The 25,190-nt window shown below is 36.5% G+C and overlaps 1 protein-coding gene across 2 annotated transcripts in view; it reads left to right on the top strand.

The window, feature by feature from the left end:
* The window catches only part of LOC150086301 (ubiquitin-protein ligase E3C), a 298,426-nt gene that overhangs the window by 129,954 nt on the left and 143,282 nt on the right, over positions 1-25,190 (top strand). For both annotated transcript variants that reach the window (XM_090374458.1, XM_090374459.1), the window contains exons 9-10: positions 4,599-4,831; positions 18,025-18,188. In XM_090374458.1, coding sequence (XP_090230584.1) covers positions 4,599-4,831; positions 18,025-18,188 — 397 coding nt within the window. The remainder of the gene's footprint in view (positions 1-4,598; positions 4,832-18,024; positions 18,189-25,190) is intronic.

The raw sequence follows: 25,190 nt of genomic DNA, 5'->3' as shown, positions 1-25,190 counted from the left end.
TGTGGGCATATACAAGGAGGCATAAATTTAAATTGAGAAGGGTTAATTGTAGACTAGATGTTCAGAAATGTCCAAAATTTTTTCCTTTAGTTGAAGAGTGATTGACTGTTGGAGGGGCTTAGAGGGAAACAGGCATTCTCTGTGTTATCAGCCACCCAGTCTAAAACACTGATGGATCCAATACTTTCTATTTTAGAAGATTTGGGAGAGGTCCGGTTGGCCTGCCTCCCTAAAATCCACTCACGCACACCTTCTTGATGGTAAGCCCTGTTTATGCCACTTTGGTGGCAACGGACGTGTGGAGTGGTTCTCTTCAAGATGCCTGGTCTGTGTGAAGAGGAAAAGACCAAATCCTCCGGCACATGACAACACAACGAAACAAATGGCCCCCAGCCCCCACAGCTTTCACTACTACTTTTCACTACCACACTTTTCCCTACTACTGAAGTTAGACTAACCAGCCGGTAATTTTCCACTTCACTCTTAGAACCGCCTTTAGAAGGTTAAGTAATCATCTCTTAGAAAAGAGATGATTACTTCATTGTATAAAGCATTGATTAGGCTACATCTTGCATATTGTATACAGTCTTGGCGAGCTCTTACAGAGCTCTCCAAGACTTTTCAACAGGTCCATATATTTCCTTCAGGAAATATATGGACCTGTTGGAAAGGGAACAGAGTAGTGCAATGAGATTTGTTAGGGGGTACAAAGGGATATTCGTACCAGGAGAGTTTTTTAAGTTACAATGTTTGGATTCAGCTGTCTGTGGGGTTATCTGGTTGAAGTGTTTAACATTCAAATGTTTAAATAAACTAAATGTAGAGGACATTTTTTATGCTTAGTCATGTGGGCATATACAAGGAGGCATAAATTTAAATTGAGAAGGGTTAATTGTAGACTAGATGTTCAGAAATGTCCAAAATTTTTTCCTTTAGTTGAAGAGTGATTGACTGTTGGAGGGGCTTAGAGGGAAACAGGCATTCTCTGTGTTATCAGCCACCCAGTCTAAAACACTGATGGATCCAATACTTTCTATTTTAGAAGATTTGGGAGAGGTCTGGTTGGCCTGCCTCCCTAAAATCCACTCACGCACACCTTCTTGATGGTAAGCCCTGTTTATGCCACTTTGGTGGCAACGGACGTGTGGAGTGGTTCTCTTCAAGATGCCTGGTCTGTGTGAAGAGGAAAAGACCAAATCCTCCGGCACATGACAACACAACGAAACAAATGGCCCCCAGCCCCCACAGCTTTCACTCCTCCTCTTACGGCAGCGAGGGTACAACCAGGCTGCCATGCACGGAAACTGAACTTGGCCTGTTACAACATAAGATTGCTCATCAGTGAAGACAGGATATTAGAGCTGGAAAAGGAATTAGAAAATGTGAATTGGAATATCATTGGTTTGACTGAAACAAGGAGAAGAAATGAATCACTTATAAGTTTATCAAGTGGAAATCTGCTGTACACCAATGGAAACAGTGAAAGGAGTGAAGGTGGAGTTGGCTTTCTGGTCCATAAAGATATAAAAAACAACATTTTGGAATTCAAAAGTATATCACCAGGGGTGTCAAAGTACTACTTAGGATTTCTAAGAGGTACAAGTTAAAGGTTATAATGATTTATGCACCAACATTGAGCCATGATGATGAAGAGGTTGAAGAAATGTACACTGAAATTGAGAGTCTTCTAGATGAGCAGAAAACCCACTACACTATCATTATGGGGGACTTCAATGCTAAGGTTGGAAAGAGACAAAACAGTGCAGAGAAAGAGGAACTATAGGAAATTTTGGAATTCGTCAAAGAGTCACAGAATTTGCAGAATCTTGAGGAATGTTAATAATGAACACTTTTTTCAAGAAAAGGGTGAACAGAAAGTGAACATGGAAGAGCCCAAATGGATTAACAGCTAATGAAGTCTACTTCATCCTCACTAACAGAAGGTATATCGTGAATGATGTTACCATCCTGAACAAGGTAAATGTTGGAAGTGATCACAGAATGGTAAGATGCACACTTGATATAGATGTAAGAAAAGAAAGGAAAAAATTGACTTGAGTAAATAATACGAAGGTCTTTGAGATAACAGAAGAGAGAAAAAAAGCATTATGTACTGAAATTTAAGAACAGGTTTGACTTCTACAGACTATTCAGGACCAAGATATCGATGAGGAATATTACAACTTTCTGAAAGTGATAAGGCCCAAGAAACCTATAGGTAAAAAGAAATCCAAAGAAGAAAACATTAGTCAAGAAACACTAGTCATGAATCAAAGATGACAAATGAAGAGCAAGATAAACACTGACAAGGACAAAATTGAGTATACAGAGTTATGCAAAGCCATTAGAAAGAGACTGAGAAAGGACATAAGAAGATTTAACACAAGAAAAATAGAACAAGCATTAAGGGAAAACAGAGGACTTAAATCAGCAGCCATGAACAGTAATACAGAAAGACAAATGATACTGAAACTGAAGAATAGTGATGGTGTACTTATAAATAGCAGAGCAGAAGACTACTGTAAAGAATTATATAGGGAGCGAGGGAATAATGCCAGCAGTAGGGAAGATTAATTACAAATTAGCAACACATATGGCATACCCGATATTCTTCCTGATGTAGTAGAACATGCATTGAAGAAAATGGAGAATGATAAAGCCCCAGGCGAAGATGAAGTTACTGTAGAGTTGTTAAAATTTGGAGGAAGAGACATGACACAAACTGGCAAGACTATTCACAATATACATTAGAAAAGGAGAGACTCCTAAGGAGTGGAATAATGCAGTCATAGTTCTGCTGCACAAGAAAGGAGATAAATCAGAAATGGGAAATTATAGACCAATTATCTTGTTGTCCCACATCTACAAATTGTTCACAAGGGTCATTACTAACAGATTAGAAAGAATGCTTGATGAGAATCAACCAAAAGAGCAAGCTGGCTTTAGGACAGGATTCTCAACTATGGATCACCTTCACATAATATCGCAGCTAATGGAGAAAGTAAATGAATATAAAACACCATTATGCCTGGCATTTGTGGATTTATGAAAAGGCATTTGACTCCATACAACATAAGGCAGTGTTTCAGGCACTGGAAAGACAAGGCATAGATACGCCAAATACACAAGTATGATATTGAAGAAAATATATGAGAACTCTACCTCCTTTATTAGACTAGACAAAGATAGTAGCAAATATAAAATTGAGAAAGGAGTTCGACAAGGAGACAATATATCTGAAGTTGTTTACTGCCTACCTTGAGGAAGCTTTCAGAAGATTAGACTGGTCGCAGAAAAGAGTCAATGTGAATGGAGCATATCTAAACCATTTACGATTTGCACATTACATTGTGATCATAAGCCACAATACCAAAGAATTAGAGGAAAATCTTAATCGGTTATGCAGAGTTAGTAAGGATTTCGGACAAAGATGAATATGGCTGAAATAAAAGTAACGATGAACAAGTATGCCACAGAAAGGGATATAATGTTTGAAGGAGCAGTAATTGAAAAGGTGGAGTCATATACTTATCTGGGACAAGTCATTAGCTGTAATAATGATAAATGGATGGAAGTCAAGATAAGAATAAATTTTGGATGGATAGCAGTCAAGAAATATAGTCACATAGTGAGGAGCAATATCCCAATTTGTATGAAACATAAAACAACGAACTAATGTATACTCTCCACCATGACTTATGGAAGCGAAACTTGGGCACTCACCAAAAGAATGGAAGAGAAGCTGAAAGCTATACAGCAAAGAATGGAATGAATTATATTAGGAATCAGACTGTTAGATAAGAAGAGAAACACATGGATTAGGCAGCAAATGCAAATAAAGGACATTCTTATCAAAACTAAAGAACTGAAATGGACTTGGACAGGACACACAGCTCAAAGGTATTATGACAGATGGACTAAGAAAATAACAGAATGGTACCCAAGAGGAGCTAAAAGAAAACCTGGTAGACAACAACAGAGATGGATAGATGAAATAGATGAAAACCCACAAGAGTTTGTGGGTAGTAACTGGATGGAAATTGCATAAAACAGAAGGAACTAGAAAGTTTCTTCTGTTTCGTTTTAATAGCTTATCAGAAGATGGCACTCTGGCACATAAAAAAAATGCTTTTTTATCCATATCACGTAATTTACTGTTTTTAATATCTTAATGGTAAAAATTAGAATGTTTAACAGAATGAAACTTACTTTCTGTGCATTGAGTTCCAGTTTTAACAAAAATTAAGGTTTGAAATTTAAAAAAAAAAATTATATTAGTGATAAAAACAATTTTTCTTCCTACTAGCATTTAAAAATGTGTGCTTATTTCTTAGTTTATTGGGTGATACAGTCTTGGTAAATCGCTGCCTTTTCTGGCAAATGTTTTTCTGAAATGTTTTGTGACATCATTAGGCCCAATCCTTAAAACAGATATAATTTTGGAATTATAATTCTAGAATAATTGAAAATTAATAATTGTTGAATCGTAAATCAATTTTTGTGCAGTGTATTGTCTAATTTCTATGTCTTAACTTAGTATCTTTTATTAAATTTTCAGTCTGTAAATCTTTTATTCATTTTAAACCTTTACTTTTCAGAAATAAAGCCATCTATACATTGTTGAAAGATGTTTTTGTGGGACCTCAGTCAATTCAAATATCAATGTTCCTGTTACCTGCTATTGCTGAACATGTTAATACTTCAATTCCTCCTGTCACTTTAATGAATGTACTCTTACACGAGGATTGCGGTTTGTCTAGAACAAATTTAACTCTTCCAGCGTCTCCCTGGTTATTGCACACGATTTTAACCTTCATCTCTCCGCATCTGGGTAATTTTGTTTTGTGTTACTGGAAATATACATAAAATTTTTATGTTTTGATATCACAGTGAAATTGCACTTCTTAAATTAACTTTATCATATTTTCTTTATAATATATTTGCCGGAACCTTGATCAGTGTGTTGCTCCACAAAGCATAAGACCATGGATATTGAACTCTTATCATCATAATAATAATAATACTCTTGTACAACATATAGGAGGTGAAAAAAATCTTTCTCTAGAATAACAGAAAAGTATTTCTGGCATGATATACATGAAAACATCTCTGATGATATAAGGGCATGCCATGAATGCCACATTCAGGAGCAGAGCACCCCTTCAACTTGTGCTTTCTAAACAAGTTTCAGAACATAGCAGTTGGATGTTATTGGACTTTTGCTGTCAACAATCAAAGTAAATTATTACTTAATGATGGTCATCAATATGTTTTCTCTAGACAGCGGGTGGGCTTTGTGACACCTGACCAGAAGTCTGAGACTTTTGCTCATCTATTTGTTGATGGCATTATCTATTGGTATGGACTCCAGATGATATGATTACCTTATAGAGGTCCTAGTTTCACATCAGAGCTCTTACAGCAGTTGTTCAACATCTTGAAAATGAAGAGACTTTTCACAACCTTGTTCTGTTTGCAAAGCAATGGGTTAATCAATTACTTCAGTAAAATGCCCAAGTAGATCCTGCAATGAAACATATGGCAGAGATGAAAAATGCATGGAATACGTACAAATTAACACGTGACACAGAAGCCTATGATAGATACAAGTTGATCTGTAACCAAGTTACAAAGGAGGTTAGGCAGGCGAAGGCAGATTACGAGAAAACTTTGGCAAGGGATTCAAAGAAAAACAGCAAAGAGTTCTTTACTTATGTAAAATCTAGAAGGAAGGGGTGAATCAGATTGGTCCACTTGATATCGATGGGTCAACTGTTGATGATCCTGCTCAGGTAGGTAACAAACTAAATGAATATTTTGCATCGACATTCACACATGAGGAGTTATTCAGCGAGGGGAATGCCAGAGGTGTATTCAACTCTGGCAGTAAGCTAGATAATCTTGTAATAAACTGAGAGTAAAGTGGAGGAGAAATTGTTGAAGATAAACCCAAGAAAGGCACCTGGGGTGGATGGGATCTATCCAGTTATATTAAAGGGGGCAGCAAAGGAAGTAAGCAAACCCTTAGCCATAATTATGAGAGCTTCCTTGGACTCAGGGGAGGTACCCATGAATGTGACCCCAATTCACAAAGGAGGATCAAAGGGCGACACAAGTAATTATAGACCTGTTAGTTTAACTTCTGTTCCCGGAAAATTAATGGAGGCACTGGTTAAAGAAGCACTGCAGGATCATCTAGACAAGACTTCAGTTATAGCTCGGACACAGCATGTTTTTGTTAAGGGGAAGTCTTGCCTGACCAATTTGATTGGATACTATGATGCAGTCACAAAAGAACTGGATGCAGGGAATAACTTTGATATTATATACTTGGATCTTAGAAAGGCTTTTGATACTGTTGCACATGGAAGACTGCTGCACAAATTGGAGCAGTGTGGCATTGGAGGCAAATTGCTGCTATGGATAAAGGGGTGGTTGAGGGGGAGAAGACAGAGTGGTAATCAATGGACACTGTTCATCGTGGACTAATGTTATTAGTGGAGTCCCTCAGGGTTCAGTATTGGGTCCAATCTGTATTTATAAATGATATTGATGATGGTATATCAAGCTTAATGTCCAAGTTTGCAGACTATACGAAGGTTGGCAGGGTTGTCAAGGACACTACTGACACTATGCTACTGCAACAGGATCTGGAAAGGTTGAGCAGATGGGCTGAGTGGTGGCAAATGAAGTTTAACATTGACAAATGTAAAGCACTACATATGGGAAACAGCAACCCCAGAGCAACGTATCAACTCTGTGGTACTACACTGACAGTGGTAGAGAATGAAAGGGACCTGGGGGTGGTTGTGCAGGCAGATATGAAGTTTTCTGAGCAGTGGAAATGGGCTGCAAGAGTAGCTCATGGTGTATTGTCGATGATATATAGGAATTTTTCCAGCAGGGATAAGGAGGTGATTATTCCATTGTACAAGGCAATGGTCAGGCCACACCTAGAGTACTGTATACAGGTCTGGAGGCCTCATTTCAAGAAGGATGTAGAGCTGCTGGAACGAGTACAGAGAAGGGCAACAAGATTAGTGAATGGAACAAAGGGGTGCTCTTACGAGGAAAGGCTTAAGTTTTGCAAATTACAGTGTCTGGAGACTAGGCACCAGCGAGGTGATCTGATAGAGGTGTATAAAGCCTTGAATGGTTTGAGTATGCTCAGTGCTGATGGGATTCTTCCTCTTGCTCAGAATAATCACCTCAGAAGGCATAAATTCAAATTGAGGAAAGACGGATGTATGATACATGTGAGGAAATTTGCCTTTAGCCAGCGGGTGGTTGATTGGTGGAATAGACTTCCATCCCTTGTCGTGGAAGTTGATATCCTAAATAAGTTTAAGGCTCAGCTGGACAGGTATTTTGAACGAACAGAGGGGTGAAGTGGAAGTGGTTATTTTTTATTTATTTTTTTTTTTTTTTTGGCTGATGCTGCATAAGCTTGCTTTCTTGCATCAAAAGCAATTTGGAAGATAAAATATATACCTACAGTGGATAGAGGACCATTTAAAGCCATTGAAAGATTATCAAAGGTTAATTTTAAGATCAAAGACATGTGGCATCCTTATGCTACTCATATGGCCCATATAGATAATTTGAAGAAATACTTCCTGGTTAAGGGTGAAATTGTCTTACCAGGATTAAGCAGTATTATTTTGTATAGCAATAGGAATGAATCTCAATCTAAAAAAAGAACATGGCATGCAAGATATATTTGAGATTTTGTGATCCCAGGAACAATTGTTCATATTTCAAGAAGGTAATGAGTTAGGCATAACCTCATCAGAATAGATTCCTCTGTTAGAAGTACATTAACTAATTCAAGTTTAGTCAAAGAAGGTTGTTCTGAGCAGCATCCTCAGCTGTCATCAGAACTAAACTTTCCTAAATATTATTATTCAATAATAATATTTAGGAAATAATAGATTCTAATTTAGCAGAGAATTGCCAGCCTGAGAAAAAAAAAAAGTGTTATTTTCTAGTTTCTAAAGAAAATTCTTCCTATAGTTGCATTTGAGAAGTCATCCTGTTCTTTTTCTTGCTTCTGAGTCACTTTCAGATGAGAGAAGTTTGATGGTACCTAATATTCCAGGTGGTTTGTTCTCTAGAGAGACATCTCAAAAGCAGTCTCTCAACAAAAGAACACACATCTTTCTAATTATTCCTTGCATGATATCTTCACAGAGAAGACAAGATTCTCTACTAGTAAACTTCTACTAGTAGTTCGAAAAAAATTATTGAAGTTTATTATTAGTAAAGACAATGTATACAATAATATAGGATTAATATTGGCAAACAGTTCAAGGAAGAAAGTTTATACAGCATTATCAAAAAAAAGAAAAGAAAAAAGTCTGACTTTGCCTATCCATCTCCTCTAATAATTTGCCTAATTCTCCATTAAATTTATTCAAACCGCCCTCTTCCACAATGCCAGATGGAAGTTTATTCCAGCAGTCATCTACCCTCTAGCCGAAAGCCAATTTCTGCACATCTATCCTGCAGCCATCTTTCCTCAATTTAAATTTGTGTTGCCTGAGCTAAAGTAAGGATACCATCAACATTTAGCTTATTCAATCTATTCAGAGCCTTAAGCATCTCAGTCAGATCTCCTCACAGGATGCCTAGTTTCCAGATGCTGCAATTTTCAGAACTGATGTCTTCCTTTTCTTCCCATTGCTAATCTTGTTGCTCTTCCCTTCACATGTTCCAACAGATCCACATCCTTCCTAAAATGAGGCTTCCAGACCTGTGTGTAGTACTCAAAATGTGGCTTACCTTTGCTTTATACAGGGGAATAATTACCTCCTTATCTCTGCTTTCAAAATTCCTGTGTATCATTGACAAAACCCTGTGAACTGTCCTAGCAGATCATCTGTACTGCTCAGAGAAACTTATGTCCGTCTGCACAGTTACCCCATATATATGTATATTGTCTTCACTGATATTATATATATATATATATAGACCCTTGGTAAAAACTATAACAGTGATGTAGAATAAAGTAATAATGATATGGAATAAGATAATAAAGAGGACCAGATATATGGTATCTGCACTTTGTGCACTCAGCTGCACCTGCAAATTGTAATATACACCACTTTGTATTTTCCGTACTATATAACAATCTACTTTTCTGATAGCAATATCTCTCTCTGTGTATCTCTCATTTTTTTAAAATATTTCATGTGCATATTATATAAGCACAATATGTGAAGATGCGTACTTTCGAAATTTCACATCTTAATGGTTCTTTAAAGTTGAAAATGAAAGTGACTAATAGTGTTTAATATATAGGATGGGTTATATATAGGTTATATGTCAGTTTACCAAGAAGAGATGCAAGTTGCCAAGAAATAAATTACTGAACAATTCATATAAATATCATAAATAACATCATGTAGATATATTGATATTAATAAAGTAATACAGGGATTAAATTGACATCAAGATTTAAATATACAAATTATTTTTCAGTAAACTGACATAATGTTCACCATGTGTGTATGTATGTATGTGTGTGTGTATTTTTATTTTAATATATCTATGAGCAGAAATTTGTGCATATGTGTAATTTTTCAATTTTATGCACAATTTAATAAACTAGAAATTGGAAGCAACTAATACAGGCATACTTTGCTTAATGTATGCCTGTAAGATCTATGGAATTAAGATGGGTGGAATTACTTAACAAGTACAGGTCTCTGTTGAAAAAAAAGCCGTGAATTAGGGTTGAATTTGAAAGTGTCTGCAAATCTGCCCAGACACGATAGGAGGGAATATATGATGAGAGCCCTGTCAATCAATTCGGCTTTGGAAAGATTGTGCAAGGCTCAAGGGGTAGAATTTTTTTCAGCCTGGTCTGTACTTGTTAACAGGAGAGACTGCTTCTACAGGAATGGGATACACTTAAATAGAAAGGGTGCAAGAATGTTTGTTGATGCTATCGAGGCAGTGTTAGGTGGGTCGGAAAACTACTAGATTGGGGGGATACAAGGACTAATAGATTAACAGTAGCCACTGGCAGAGGTGAAAGTGATTCTTGTACTGCTTCTATTGGAATGAGCAGCAACTTGGAAAATAAGATGCAGGATATTTCAGTCTGCTGGAAGTCATTGGGGTACAAGTAAACACATGGGTTGTGTTAGGGTAGCTAAGAAAAAGAACAGGTGCATGTATACTTGCGTGTACACCAATGCTAGGAGTTTGGTAAATAAATTTGATGAATTAGAGGTATTGCTCAAAACATCAAAGGCGGATATTGTTGGGATATCAGAGACGTGGTGTTACACAGATATAAGTAATGCAGAACTGGAATTTGGGGAGTACAACGTCTATAGAAACGATAGACAGGATAGGAAGGGAGGAGGGGTTATGCTATTAGTTAAGAAACACATAAAATCCAAGGAAGTGAAGCCAGTCGACATCACTGGACAGTGTGGTGTTGAGTCAGTTTGGTGTGACATAAGCATTGGAAGATCAAAATTGAGAGTAGGAGTGTGCTATAGGCCTGATGACTCTGATGAATATAATAAGAAACTGTACAGGGAAATAGAGTGGGCCAGTAAATCAGAGAGTCTTATAATGGGGGATTTTAATTTCCCAGATATTGACTGGAATTTTTGGGTTGGTCACTCACACAGTAGCAAGGCTTTTGTGGATTTATTGAATGATTGTTTTCTAAATCAGCATGTTCGGGAGGCAACTAGAGGGAGTAATACTCTTGATTTGATTATCAGTAGTGATTCTTCATGCATTAAGAATCTGCAGATACAGGAACCACTAGGAGCCAGTGATCACAGTGGACCGATGTGGGATTTACTCAAAGAGGTAACTACCATTAGTGGGAAAGGGAAGGGTTATTGCTTTCGTAAAGGCGACTACGATGGTCTGAGACGGTATTTAAATTCTATACAGTGGTACCAACTGATAATGTTACCAACAGCAAATTCAAAATGGGAAGCATTCAAAGAACTTATCTTGGAAGCTACTAGGTTTTACATACCAACTAAGAAATATTGTTCAAGGTTCAGGCCTAAATGGATGTCAGATGAACTAATGAGACACATGGCAGAGAAGAAAAATGCATGGGATACCTATAAATTAACATGTGACACAGAAGCCTATGATAGTATTAAGTTGATCTGTAACCAAGTTACAAAGGAAGTTAGGCAGGCGAAGGCAGATTATGAGAAATCTTTGGCAAGGGATGCAAAGAAAAACAGCAAGGAGTTCTTTACTTATGTAAACTCTAGAAGGAAGGGGATGAATCAGATTGGTCCACTTTATATCGATGGTTCAACTGTTAATGATCCTGCTCAGGTAGCTAACAAACTAAATCAATATTTTGCATCTACATTCACACATGAGGAGTTATTCAGGAAGGGGAATGCCATAGATGAAGTAAACACTGGCAGTGAGCTAGATGATATTGTAATAATTGAGAGTAAAGTGGAGGAGAAATTGTCGAAGATAAATACAAGAAAGGCACCTGGGGTGGATGGGATCTATCCAATAATATTAAAGGAGGCAGCAAAGGAAGTAAGCAATCTGTTAGCCATAATTACGAGAGCTTCCTTGGACTCAGGGGAGGTACCCGCAGACTGCAGATATGCAAATGTAACCCCAATTCACAAAGGAGGATCAAAGGCTGACACAAGTAATTATAGACCTGTGAGTTTAACTTCTGTTCCAGGAAAATTAATGGAAGCACTGGTTAAAGAAGCACTGCATCAACTTGACAAGAATTCAGTTGTAGCTCAGACACAGCATGGTTTTATTAAGGGAAGGTCTTGCCCGACCAATTTGATTGGATACTATGATGTAGTTACAAAAGAATTGGATGCAGGGAATAACTTTGATATTATATATTTGGATCTTAGAAAGGCTTTTGATACTGTTGCACACCGAAGACTGCTGCACAGACTGGAGCAGTGTGGCATTGGTGGCAAATTGTTGCTATGGATAAATGGATGGTTGAGTGGCAGAAGACAGAGTGGTAATTAATGGACACTGCTCATCGTGGACTAATGTTATTAGTGGAGTCCCTCAGGGTTCAGTGTTGGGTCCATTGTTGTTTTCTGTATTTATAAATAATATTGATGATGGTATATCAAGCTTATTGTCCAAGTTTGCAGACAATACAAAGGTTGGCAGGGTTGTTAAGGATGCTGCTGATGCTATGCTGCTGCAACAGGATCTGGAAAGGTTGAGCAGATGGGCTGAGAGGTGGAAAATGAAGTTTAACATTGACAAATGTAAAGTACTATGGGAAACAGCAACCCCAGCGCAACATATCAACTCTGTGGTACTACACTGACAGTAGTAGAGAATGAAATGGACCTGGGGGTAATTGTGCAGGCAGATATGAAGTTCTCTGAGCAGTGCTGATCGGCTGCAAGAGTAGCTCATGGTGTCTTATCAATGATATACAGGAATCAATGATATATCAATGATGTAAGATAAAGCATTTGAACAGTGTGTAACATACAATGTACAGTGATGTACAATAAAAGCTGTACCATAGAGCCCTAAGGCCAACTTAATAGAATAAGTGTGTATTATGTATACGGAGTTAGACTTTAGGAAGATGAGGTTTTCGAATATTCAATATAAAAGTATACCCAGTGAGCCACGAGACCAAAATACTTAGATACCCTGTGCTAGTTTATTTAGTTTGCCCTATAAATAAACAAATAATTAATAATAAAATAAAATAAAATAAAATTACAAATTTACTTTTGAATAAAATAAATAATATAAAATAAAATAAATTTACAAATTTACTTTTGAATAAAATAAATTAATAAAATAAACTAAATGAATAAAATACAAGTAAAGTAAAATAAAATTATGATAATGAGGCAAATTATTGATATAGGGATACATTGAATGGTATGTTTATGAGGGTTAGCACCATTCAATACATCCAATCAATAATTGGGAAGGCTGTTTCTGTTTGTTATCTGCTAGGTTAGCTAGGTCTGAATGATCTAAAATTATCCAAATATTAAAATTTAGCAGCAAACTGGCTAAATTGCAGCAAAATGTATCCCTATATCAATAAAGACTAGTTGGAAATGATCGTCATTGAGATTAGAACTGAGACTGCATATATTTGTGAAATGAATGAGGAATATTTTGAGGGGTTTGATCTTTTTGCAGTTAATTTTGTTTTATTAGTTTTGACTTTGCATAATACATTTAGTAGATAAAGTAATTAAATAGAAAAGTTTGGTGAAACTCAAGCAGTTGCTCTTGGCATTTCAAAGGCTTTTGATCTCGTTTGGCATCAAGATCTTCTAAATAAGCTTCCAAAAATCTAGTTTGGCATCAAGATCTTCTAAATAAGCTTCCATCTTATATTTTGCCAGCTGTGTTTTGTAATTGGGTATCCAGTTTTCTCTCTGACTGCTCACAGTGGGTGATGGCAGATGGCTCTCTGTCTTCTAACTTCTCCACTAATGCTGGTGTTTTCCAAGGTTCAGTTCTTTCTCCCATTCTTTTTCTCTTGTATATAAATGACCTTCTTTCATTGACCGGAAATCCTATCCATAGTTTTGCTGATGATAGCACATTGCATTCCACCTTCCAGTTTGAGAAACCTTGCCCTGCAAACAGCTTCAATTTGCTTCTTGAATATTCACTACCAATTCCTTAAATGCTGATCTCCAGGTAATTCTCCAGTGGGGCAAAGACAACATAGTTGATTTCAATCCTTCTAAAACTCAGTCTTGTCTTATATCTCGCAAAAAAGATTCTTCTGCTCCTGTGTTTATCTTTGATGACACTTCGATTTCTAGGCAAGATCATATGTCTTTATTGGGATAACCCTGACTTCTAGTCCCTCTTGGCATAAACACTTTACAAATATTGCTTCCTCTGCATATGAAAAACTGGGTTTTCTCTTTCATTCTCAGTGTTACTTTTCTTCCAAATAGCTGTTCACCCTGTACACATCGCAAATCCGCTCTGCCATGGAATATTGTTCCCACATCTGGTGCGGTGCCCCCAAAACCTCTCTCATGCTTCTAGAATCCATTCAAAAGCGGGCAGTTAGGTTAATTAACGACTCATCTCTAAAAGAGTTGTTCCACTCTTTGTCTTATAGACGTTTTGTTTCTGCTGCATGCCTTTTCTATAGATACTTCCACAAGCACTGTTCTTCTGAATTGGGTTCTATAATTGCCGCTCTCTCTTCCGAACATGTGCCACAACCAGTCAACATCCTTTTACTGCTCAACTTTGTACTCACAGAATCAACTTTTTTTCTTCCTCATTTATTCATTCAATTTCTGTTTTCTGAACAACCTTCCTTCATGCGTATTTCCTGAAAATTGCAATCTTCAGAAGTTTGTCTAATGGCAGTGAGTATCTTCTTTCATCTTCTCAATCTTCAACCCATACATGGTACTAAGTACTATAGGTTCTAATAACTCTCGTGTTTGGGGTTTTCATTAAAAAAAAAAAAAAAAAAGTAGAGGGGGGATATACAAATTGATGAAATATTTGGTTATAGCATACACATAGCAACTTTGGATATGGAATACGTAGCATGGCTTCAATAATGCTTCTTGCATACACACTATTGGACATTCTAACCATATACTCTGTGAAACTGCATCAAATTTCACAAATATTGAATCAGTATACTGCCTTCTTCATCTTGGCAAGTTAAAGGTTTTAATAGTATTGCTTTATTTTCCACCTCCCTTAACTAATATAGACCTCCAGTACTTAGAAAGCTCGCTGGAATCAATCTTCCCACTAATTCAATCTGCCGACATAGCAATGGTTTTGGGTGACTTTAACTGTCAAATGGCCAATTTAGAATCTTCTTCTCCATCACTGCAGACTAGGGCTCTCTTTAATATGCTTCACAGCTATGGTCTGGAACAAATTTGCAACTTTCCAACCAGAGAAAATGCCTACCTCGACCTAATATTTTCCTCTACTCATATAGATGTTCACACCGACAACCCCATATTTCACTCGGATCATTCACCAATTACTTTTGACATCACAGTGACTTCTCATAACTTCAAATGCAGCTCCCGTACTCCTCGATTCAATTTCAGAAAGGCTGACTGGCCTCTGCTCAACCTAGCTCTAAGAAACGTAGACAAGCAGCTCGCTGACGCTATGGATGACATCGATGTGCTCACCAACAACCTGATTAACTGTGTCCATTCAGTTATATCTGACATTGTTCCTCAATCCCATCTTACCGCACGCTCTACCTACCCGCACTGGTATAATAGTGAACTAATACGTAAAATTAAATCCAAACAATTCTACAGAAACAAATATAAGCAAACAGGTGACAGTCAATACTATGAAATATTCAGCCAACTCCGCAAAGAAGTGAAAACTCTCATATTAAACTCCTACAACATGTATACAGAGTCAGTTCAGGATAGTCTGCTTACTCACAGAGATATCAAACCATTCTGGAATTTCATGAAGCATAAGAACATAACCAGTAGAAAGTTACAACTCCGAAACGCAGATGGAATTCTCTTATCTGACGAATTCAGTATTGCTCAAGAGTTTGCCAAACACTTTTCTAGAATTCAAACAAATGATACATTGAGACCTGCCTCATTTCCTGACTTCACACCTGTTAAAGATGATATCCTCATTAATCTCTTTATCACTGATGAAGATTTAAACTCGGCATTAAAAAGCATGAAAAATGACTATACTAGAGGCCCAGATGACATTCCAGGCCTATTTTGGAAAAGGACTGTCACTACATTGAAACCCCTCATACTGCGGATCTTCAACCTGTCTCTCAGGCTGGGGAAGTATCCTAATCACTTTAAGCAGGTCAATATAGTTCCTATTTTCAAAAAAGGTGATAAAAATGACGTATGCGATTACAGACCCATAACCTTGCAAAACAGCCTGGCTAAACTCTTCGACACAGCAGTGCACAAACATCTCTTCGAATTCTTCAAGCCTTTTATCGATCAGAATCAACATGGTTTCTGCAGTGGCAAGTCAGTAGTCACAAATTTACTTCCTTTCTGGCAATACACCTCTGAAGCTCTTGATAACCACCTACAAGTTGATGCAGTCTACACAGACATATCTAAGGCATTTGATAAAGTCCCGCACGAACAACTTCTGGAAAAACTTAAGCTGTATGGCATCCGTGACCCTTTGCTCTCATGGCTACGCAGCTATATTACGCATCGTTCCTTGAGCGTTATCATCGATCAAGTGAACTCAGACTGTTTTATACCACTAAGTGGAGTACCACAAGGCTCTCCCTTAGGTCCTCTTCTCTTCATTGTTTTCGTAAATGATCTTCCTTCTTTCATCTACACCTCCAATGTTCAAGTTGCTCTCTATGCAGATGATCTTAAGATCTACTCAGCAGTGAAGGAGACTACCGATTCTCAACAACTTCAATGTGCTCTCAATAAATTCTCTCTGTGGCTATCTCTGAATGGCTTGTCTGCTAACCCCTCGAAGTGCAAAGTTATCTCTTTCTCATCTTGCAGATCTCCACAACTAATGAATACGGAGTATAGTATTAACTCTGTGATCATCGAAAGGTGTGACCAAGTTAACGACTTAGGGATTCTCTTTTCCAGCAGTGCTAAATTCGATGCCCATGTCCTTAAAATCACCAGCAAAGCATTCAAAACACTGGGATTCATCAAACGGAACACATACAAGTTCAAAAACTACAGATATGCGGTTATCCTTTATAAAACTATTGTACTGCCAATCCTTGAATTCAGTTCACCCATCTGGAATCCTCACACAAAGACTTTAACTAACAAAATTGAAGCAGTCCAAAAAAACTTTATCCGTTACCTTACGTACCGCAATCCTCTATTCTATCACTCAGTGTATTATGAATCGCTGTGTGATTACTTTCATCTAAGGCCTCTGTGCGCTAGAAGAGTTACTGCTGACATCGCCCTCCTAGCCAAAGTAATCACTGGAATTTATGAAGCATCTGATATCCTGAGTAAAATAAACTTCAATGCTCCCTGTAGACAAGTCAGGAACCTTACACCGTTTCGCCTTGACTCTGCCAACACGGACTTAATGAAGTTCAGTCCACTGAACAGAATCAGCAAATCAGCAAATGACTCTCGCATTGACTTCTTTGACAACTCCCAATCACTGATGAACTCCATCCACAAGTTTGCCTCTTCACTTAAACTGCAAAGTGACTAGCTCACATCTAATTATTGTAGCTTATTATTTGTTATATTATTTTTCTATTCTCTAACGGATTAATTATTACTTGTTTTACCGGTAACTTAACTTAATACAATCCTCTTTTGTACATATGCTTTATTGTTTGAATTTGTATCAATGTTTATCGTCCTGTAGGATTTCACATTATTGTTATTATGTTTATTGATCTGATCTCAGATACACTGTTAATGGTTACCTGTTGTGTATCTTTTTATTAATAAAATAAAATAAAATAAAAAAAAATAAAAAAGTAAAGGCAGTAAGATTATACACTAGTTGATCCAGATGCCTCTTAGACAGTTACCATCAGGTTCATTCTGGTCGACTATCTTATGTCCCAATGGATAGTCTACTAGACTGGGCCTATTAAGGAACATAAGGAATTTGGATCTCACCATGATGTCCATAATAACCTCGAATGACATCACTCATATTCTATGATGGAAGAGATCAGATGGCTGGGGTTTCCAGAGCTTTTCTCTTAGATCAAACATGGGTTACACCTCTGCCTCCCTCCAATAAGCAAAGTGGTGGTATTGCATCAGATGATGAGCATTATCTATGACCTAGTGATTGAATAATTGGATATTTTTGGTTGCAGATGTTCAGTTGCTTTGAAATATATGCTTGCAGGAAGCAAAATTTGCTGGTGTGAATTCTTCATTGTAAGTTATTAATATATTGATTATGATTTGTATGCAAAGATTTAAAAAGTTTAATTTATAAGGTGCATGAAGTGTAGACTACACACCTTTCCTGCCAATAAACATATTATGATGTCTTAAATGTAACTATTTATAGGAACATTGTCACCGGGAGCATCATTTCAGTATGTTTGCCTTTTGTATCACTTGGTTCCATCTATTTCTCAAAGTAACAGAAGAGATAAAATCATCACTAGCGATGATTCTGATGAAGATGAAGATATACAGAGTAAAGACAACTTATTATCTAGTCAGTTACAAGTAAGTTAACTTATACTAGGTTGCTAGCATTCATTCTAAGAAAACCACTATTTTAACAGTCTTAGTTGCACTTTTTTTTTATCTGGCTTTTATAATCTTTTGAGTGCAAATGTAATGTTTTTAACTAATATTTTAATTCTAGGGATGATGCACAGTCATTTTTCACGGGAATATATTTGTTTGAATGAATACTTTTATGTGCATATGATATGAAATATATAAGAAATATGGAAATATGATCTCTCTTAAACATAACATGTATGTTTAATGGAAAAATAAAAATTAAAAATATGAAGAAAGAATAATTAATAAATATCTGAAATAATAATTAAATAAATATCAGAAAGAATAAACTAAATTAGTAATTGTTTTTTTTTTTTTTTTTAAATGTAAGATATATATAGGTGACCCCTGCCAAGTGCTGCTTCACCATGCATGGATTTGCACTTACATGGTAGAAGTCTGTGCGACCTGGATTGTGCCATACATGGCCCAAGGTTTGCAGTAGCACAGTGTATCTGACTTAACTGTGCTACCCTATTACGTATTTATGTTTCTTATATGATTGAAGATTTCAGTGAAATAACATAAAAACACACAGAATTCCTGCTATCTGTATTGTTGCAAATGAATAAGATCGAGTTTACTACCCCTTTATGACAGATTGTACAAAAAAAAAAAAAAAAAAAAAAAAAAAAAGCCCAATTAACTGAAACTGCAAATTGTTTTAATTGTTTAATGGTTGTGACCGCCAGAAATGTGCTTTAGAAAAATATTACAGAGGTATTCAAAATTGATTCTTATAACTGAAGATGAGATTCTAATAAAAGATGAAAGTGTAGTGCATTTTATTGATTTGAATCGGTTCTTTAAAATTTGATTCTTTAAAGTGGCTGATTCTAATAACCAGTGATCATTATAACCGGTGCTTACTGTGATCATTGATCATTATAACCGGTGCTTACTGTGATCATTGATCATTGTAACCAGTGATCATTATAACCGGTTCTTATAACCGAAGATGTGATTCTAATAAATGATGAAAGTGTAGTGCATTTTATTGATTTGAATTGGTTCTTTAAATTTTGATTCAATAAAGTGTCTGATTCTAATAACTAGTGATCATTATAACCGGTGCTTACTGTATGTAGTTGCTTTAGCACAATTGAATTTATAGTGTCACTGATTTCATTCTAAGTAACTTTGTATCAGAGACAGCTGTTTAGCACTTTGCAGTTTTGCGATCAGTCAAAATTTAGCCTCTCTACATTGTACGTACTTTTTTAATACAATATATTTTTCGTTATGTTTCTTTCAACTCAGCAGTTCTCAGAAACAGCATGACATAATACTTGAACGACCCCTTAGTCGGTTTGAGTCTTTGCTAGTGACAATGTCAGTGTGAGTTTCTGAGTTGAGTGAAAATTTATTTCGTTGTGTGTGTTTTGTCATTGAGTGAATTTATATTTTGTTTAAATAGTAACCCTAACATAATGGCTTCAAAGCATGCCTCTACATCCAAAAGTGATTCCAGGAAGAAAAAATCCAGAAAAATTCTGTCATTGCATGAGAAAATGATTATTTTAGGGGAAATAGAGCATGGAGGAACGTATGCATATTTAGCTAAAGAATATGAGTGCAATGAATCATTGATACGAACAATTAAAAAGTGTGAGGACAAAATTAAAGCTTTAGGTTGGCAATAAACTCTGCAAGTGCAAAATCCACTTTTGTTAGTTGACGTGATACACTAATTGAAAAAAATGGAACAGTTACTGAATGTTTGGATCAAAGACCAAAGGAATAGAAATGTGCCACCCAGTTCTAATATGATCAGGTGCAAGGCCCAACATATTTATTATAGCATAAAGTCTCATGCTGCTAGTGCAAGTGCTGAATCAAGTTTCAGTGCATCCAAGGGGATGGTTCAATAGATTTAAAAAAAAGAGCAAATCTGCACAATATTAAAGTTGCTGGTGTGATTGCTTCTGCTGATGTGGAGGCAGTGGAAAATTTTTTACTGGAATTGAAAAATGTAATAGAAGAGAGAGGATATGTGGCAGATCAGATTTTTAACTGTGATGAAACTGGACTCTTGAAAAAAAATGCCTGACAGGACATTTATCCAAAGAAGAACAAGTTGCACCTGGATTGAAAGTGTCAAAGGACAGAATCAGTCTCCTTTTTTTTTTTTTTTTTTTTTTTTTATAGTAACGCTTCTTGTGATTATAAATGCAAGCCTTTATTAGTGTATCATTCAGAAGATCCAAGGGCTTTGAAAGTCAAAAATAAGTCCTTTCTTCCCATTTACTGGTGATCAAATGGAAAAGCATGGGTGACTGGCTCACTTCTTAGTAATTGGTCAGATCATTGTTTCGCACCTGAAATTGAAGGATATCTGAAAAATAAGAATTTATCATTCAAGGTGCTCCTTATCTTACAGTGCTCCAAGTCGCCCAGTGTCACTTCTTGATTGCAATCCAAATGTAAAACTTGTTTCTTCCTCCTAACACAATATCAATTTTGCAGCACCTGGACCAAGGGATCCTTTTGAATTTTAAATCTATTATCTAAGGAGAAGCTTGGCAAATCTTGTTGATAAAATTGAAAAATTTCCAAATAACATGCACCAATGTTTGGCTGAATTCACAATACTAACAGGTATTGAAATAATTGAACAGTCAAGGACTGAGATGAAGAAATCAATTTTGAAGAACTGTTGGAAGAAGCTACTCCCTGAAACAAGGAATGACTCACAAGACCTCAATATTGTTCAGACAGAAGTTGAGAAAATTATTAAACTTTAAAACATTATTGGAGGTGAGGGATTTAGTGATATAGGGCACGAAGAAATTTTAGAACATATTCATTCCCATCAGGAGGAATTAACAAATGAGGAGTTAGAAGAACTATTGGACTCCAATAAAGATGGTTGTGAAGAAGAAAATGAAGAGCAGAAGAAACCTGAACTAACAAACAAGGGTATATCAGAGATTCTAAAAGCAGCCGAGTTCCTGAAGGAGAAGATTATGCAGGAAGATCCCGACTTTCATAGGAGTATGAAAATTAAGAGGCATTGACGATATTATGGTTCCTTATGTTGACATAAGAAAGATCGTGACAAAATAGCTACAGAAAAAATTACAGGTTTTGTAAGTCAACTTCAACTTCAAAAGCATGTTCACCTTCTACTAAGTTTCATCAATTGAACGTTTCTTCATATGTGATGATAAGTCATGGTCAATTAAAATTTTAATTTCACTGTTTTACTTTTTTCAGCATGCAGTTTTATTTTAAATTTAGGTAGGAATTCATTTTGATTCCATAATGGAAGCGTATACCCGATTAAGTTTCTGTTTTTTCCATAATTTAGTTTTAATTTTTTTTGGGGTTTAGTTTTCTTTCATCGTGTTTTATTTTAACATAGGAGCCATTTACATTAGAGGGCACAACCTTGCTGTCACTTAATTGGATCAATGGAACAAGATGTGAGAAATTATGGAGAAAGTCAGTCTTGCCATTCATTTTTAAAACACCCTTTCCAGCAAAAATTAGCATAGAAAAATATTACTTCCATATATTTTATGATATTTTTAGTTGGAATACATTTTAAATTATAAAGTGAAATTGGTAATTTCTTTTAAAAATAAATTGTACCATTTGTAACACAGATTATGGTTTTAATTTCCTATATAAAAAGTTTCAGGACTTTTTATGAAGTTCTAACCCCTGTTTTCCCATAACAACAGTACCTCGCTGAACACGGAATCACCGTGTGCAGATGTTGGTCTGAACGTAACCCCTGTGCTTGGTGGGGTCGCCTGTACACTATATGACCAAAAGCATTTGGACAGCCCATCACAGAAGGGTGTCCAAATGTGGTTGCATACTGTGCCAGAAGTCCCATGTGTATGCATGTGTATCAGCTCAGGCATACCAATATAATTCCATTGATCTGCTTGTGTAGCCTATACACTGTGCTGCCACTTTATTAGGTACACCTACCTAGTAGCATGTTGAGCCTCCTTTAGCCTTCAAAACAGCCTGAATTTGTCTAGGCATGGATTGAACAAGATGCTGAAAACATTGTGTAGGAATGGAGTACCATGCAGACATGAGTGTGTCACGCAGTTCCTTGAGATTCAACAGAGATGTAGGCCCGCAGCGACCAGCCCTTTCCAGCTCATCCCAAAGATGTTCAATAGGATTGAGATCTGGGACTGAAAAGGCCACTGCAGCAAAGAAAAGTCATTGTCATGTTCCTGGAACCATTCCATAGTGATTTGGGCTTTGTGCACCGGCGCATTATCCTGCTGGAAGTAACCATCTGACTGAGGATAAACTGTCAACACGAATGGATGCACTTGGTTAGCAATGATGTTTAGGTATGATGTGGCATTCAGACATGAATCTATGAGTATCAATGGACCCAATGTGTGCCAAGAAAACATTTCCCACACCATAACACTCCCCCCACCACCTTGCATAGTAGTCGTCAGACATGATAGGTCCATGGATTCGTGTTGTTTTCGACAAATTCTGAGCCTTCCATCAACATGATGCACCAGGAACTTCGACTCGTCAGTCCAAGCAACTGTTTTCCAATCCTCGATAGTCCAGTGCTGGTGTTGCTGTGCCCACAGGAGGCGTGCTCTCTTGTTCTTTATTGATAACAAAGGTACGTGATGTGGCTGTCAGCTGTTGTAGCCCATTCGCGACAAAGTGCAACTAGTGGTCCGTTGTGATATTTTGTTCTGCGCACCAAGGTTGTATTCTGAAGTGATGTGCGACATTGTGGCCCATCTGTTTGCTTGCACAATTCTAGCCATCCTCCTCTGACCTCTCATCAACAAGCGATTTTCTTCCACAGGAGTGCCATTGAGGGGATGTTTTCTGCTCGATACACCCTTGAAACTGTGGTACATGAAAAGTTCAGAGTTGCTTTGTCCAGCACTTCTTGCACATACTACTATGCCATGTTCGAAGTCTGTCAGATCACTCCTTTTCCCCATTATTGCTACGGTTTGTACACTTAACTGATACTAGAAAGGTTGTTATTGCTACGGTTTGTACACTTAACTTATACTAGAAAGGTTGTTCTGCTGCATTTATATCCACAACTGTGGATATAAATGCAGCAGAACTTGTGACTTGCAACGTTGTGGGACAAACCATTTGTGTGCACAGCAGGGGTGTACCTAATAAAGTGGCAGCACAGTGTATGTTAGAATCCAGTATGGGCCATGGATTGAAACCTACGGACTCTATGTGGAATGGTGGTTGAATGCCACATCAGTGAACACCATTCATTTGACTTATGCATGACATCTAGTTCTTTTAGAAGTGCAAAATGTTTTTGCAAAAACACACTTTCCTCTGTAGCAAAATATATCAAAAACTTTTCATGTCTTTTTCGAAACACTGAAATCTTTGCCTGCGAGTATATTCCATTGCTGTAACCTAGAACCTAACAGTTCAGCTTGTTCTTTCAGCAAATTTAATTCTCAAACCAAATCATTCAACTCATCTTGTTTGATTAAATGCCTCACTACTTGAGCTTACTGGCTGATAGTCAACAAGTCTTGTGAAGTGGAGGCTTCCAGGGAATCCTCAACTTGAACTTGATCACTATTATTCTTCCCCACTATTGTTATCCCAAGTTTTGGGGAGCACTGGTACTGGCAAATTGTCAGTGTGTGGAATGGGCCGAATTGCAGAAGATATATTTGAATATATTATAGCGTATTTGCTTTTTTTAAGACATGCCAGATATATTTGTCATACAGAAGTAGCAATCATTAATGTGGTTAGCGATTGCTAAAATTAAGAGAATTAGCTTATATCTGTTAAAATAAATCAATATGTCATACATTACTGGCTAGATTATGAGAAATTGGCATATTTTGGTAAAACGTAACTCCCTCTATATTTAATAACTGTGATATGATGTGAAACTATTATGGTGATTTTCAAAATCTACACAGAAAAATTGGTTGACAACAGCATATAAGTTCGGAGGTAAAAATCGTGTTGGCTAGTGTAATAGGATTTACACGTATATTTTATAGTACAGGCAGAAGAAGGATACAGAGTTTAGTGAGAGGGATTGGTCTCTTAAATTATAAGGCTACTGCTATCAAATGCCTAATGCTGCATGACTAATAAGCAATGCCTTTTAAAAATAGAAGTATAATGTTACTTAGTAATGTGGTATTGTTGTTGCCTCATGCTAAACACCTCCTGATCAGTATGACATTTTATTCACAAGCTCACTTTGTTTTTAAAAAATCTTGTCTTGTGTATTGTGAAATCTTGAGGAAATATTTATGAAATTTTGTCTTGTGAGTTAAATCACCACTGAATGGTAAGAAGCTGTATTGAGAAGTTGCTAACAAGCTATAAATAAGCAACACTCCTATAAAGAGGGAAAAATAATTAACATTATTTTTCCCCCTTTATAGGAGTGTTGCTTATTTATAATGCAAAATAAAGCAAGTTAAAGTGGTAATCTTACAATTTGAGAGATCAGTGCCTTTTCACTAGACTTTGCATCTTTTTCCACCTATCTTAAAGATTATGGATATAAGTACTATTATGGTTAAATTATATTATTTACAAACAGGCTTGGGAAAGTAAATGCGAAATTAATTTTGTTAGTTACAAAGTTAAAATTTTTCCTCACTTCAAAATTTTTTTTCAAGTTTTTCTTCAAATGACATTTACTTTTTTGCCAGACATGACAATTCTGTATTGATTATTTTGACTATTTTAGAAATATAATTTCATGGCCTGAGGAAATCAGGCACTTCACATGATTAATTTACTTGTTTTCGTATTGTTATTGTATTGAAAATATTAATTTTTAACATTGTAAATTAATTGCAGAATAAGCCAAGTATTTTTATGTAATAATATAGTAATTGTAACCATGTGTTATTTCTTATAAGTGGAATACAGAACTTAATGAGTTATTTTATTAAAAAGTGTTGATGAAAGTTTTTC

Source organism: Mastigoproctus giganteus, chromosome 5, assembly GCF_048544385.1.
Source record: "Mastigoproctus giganteus isolate SK-2022 chromosome 5, ASM4854438v1, whole genome shotgun sequence".
Taxonomy (NCBI): Eukaryota; Metazoa; Arthropoda; class Arachnida; order Uropygi; family Thelyphonidae; genus Mastigoproctus; species Mastigoproctus giganteus.
The sequence above is the reverse complement of the archived record's forward strand: the minus strand, read 5'-3'. Positions and strand labels throughout refer to the sequence as shown.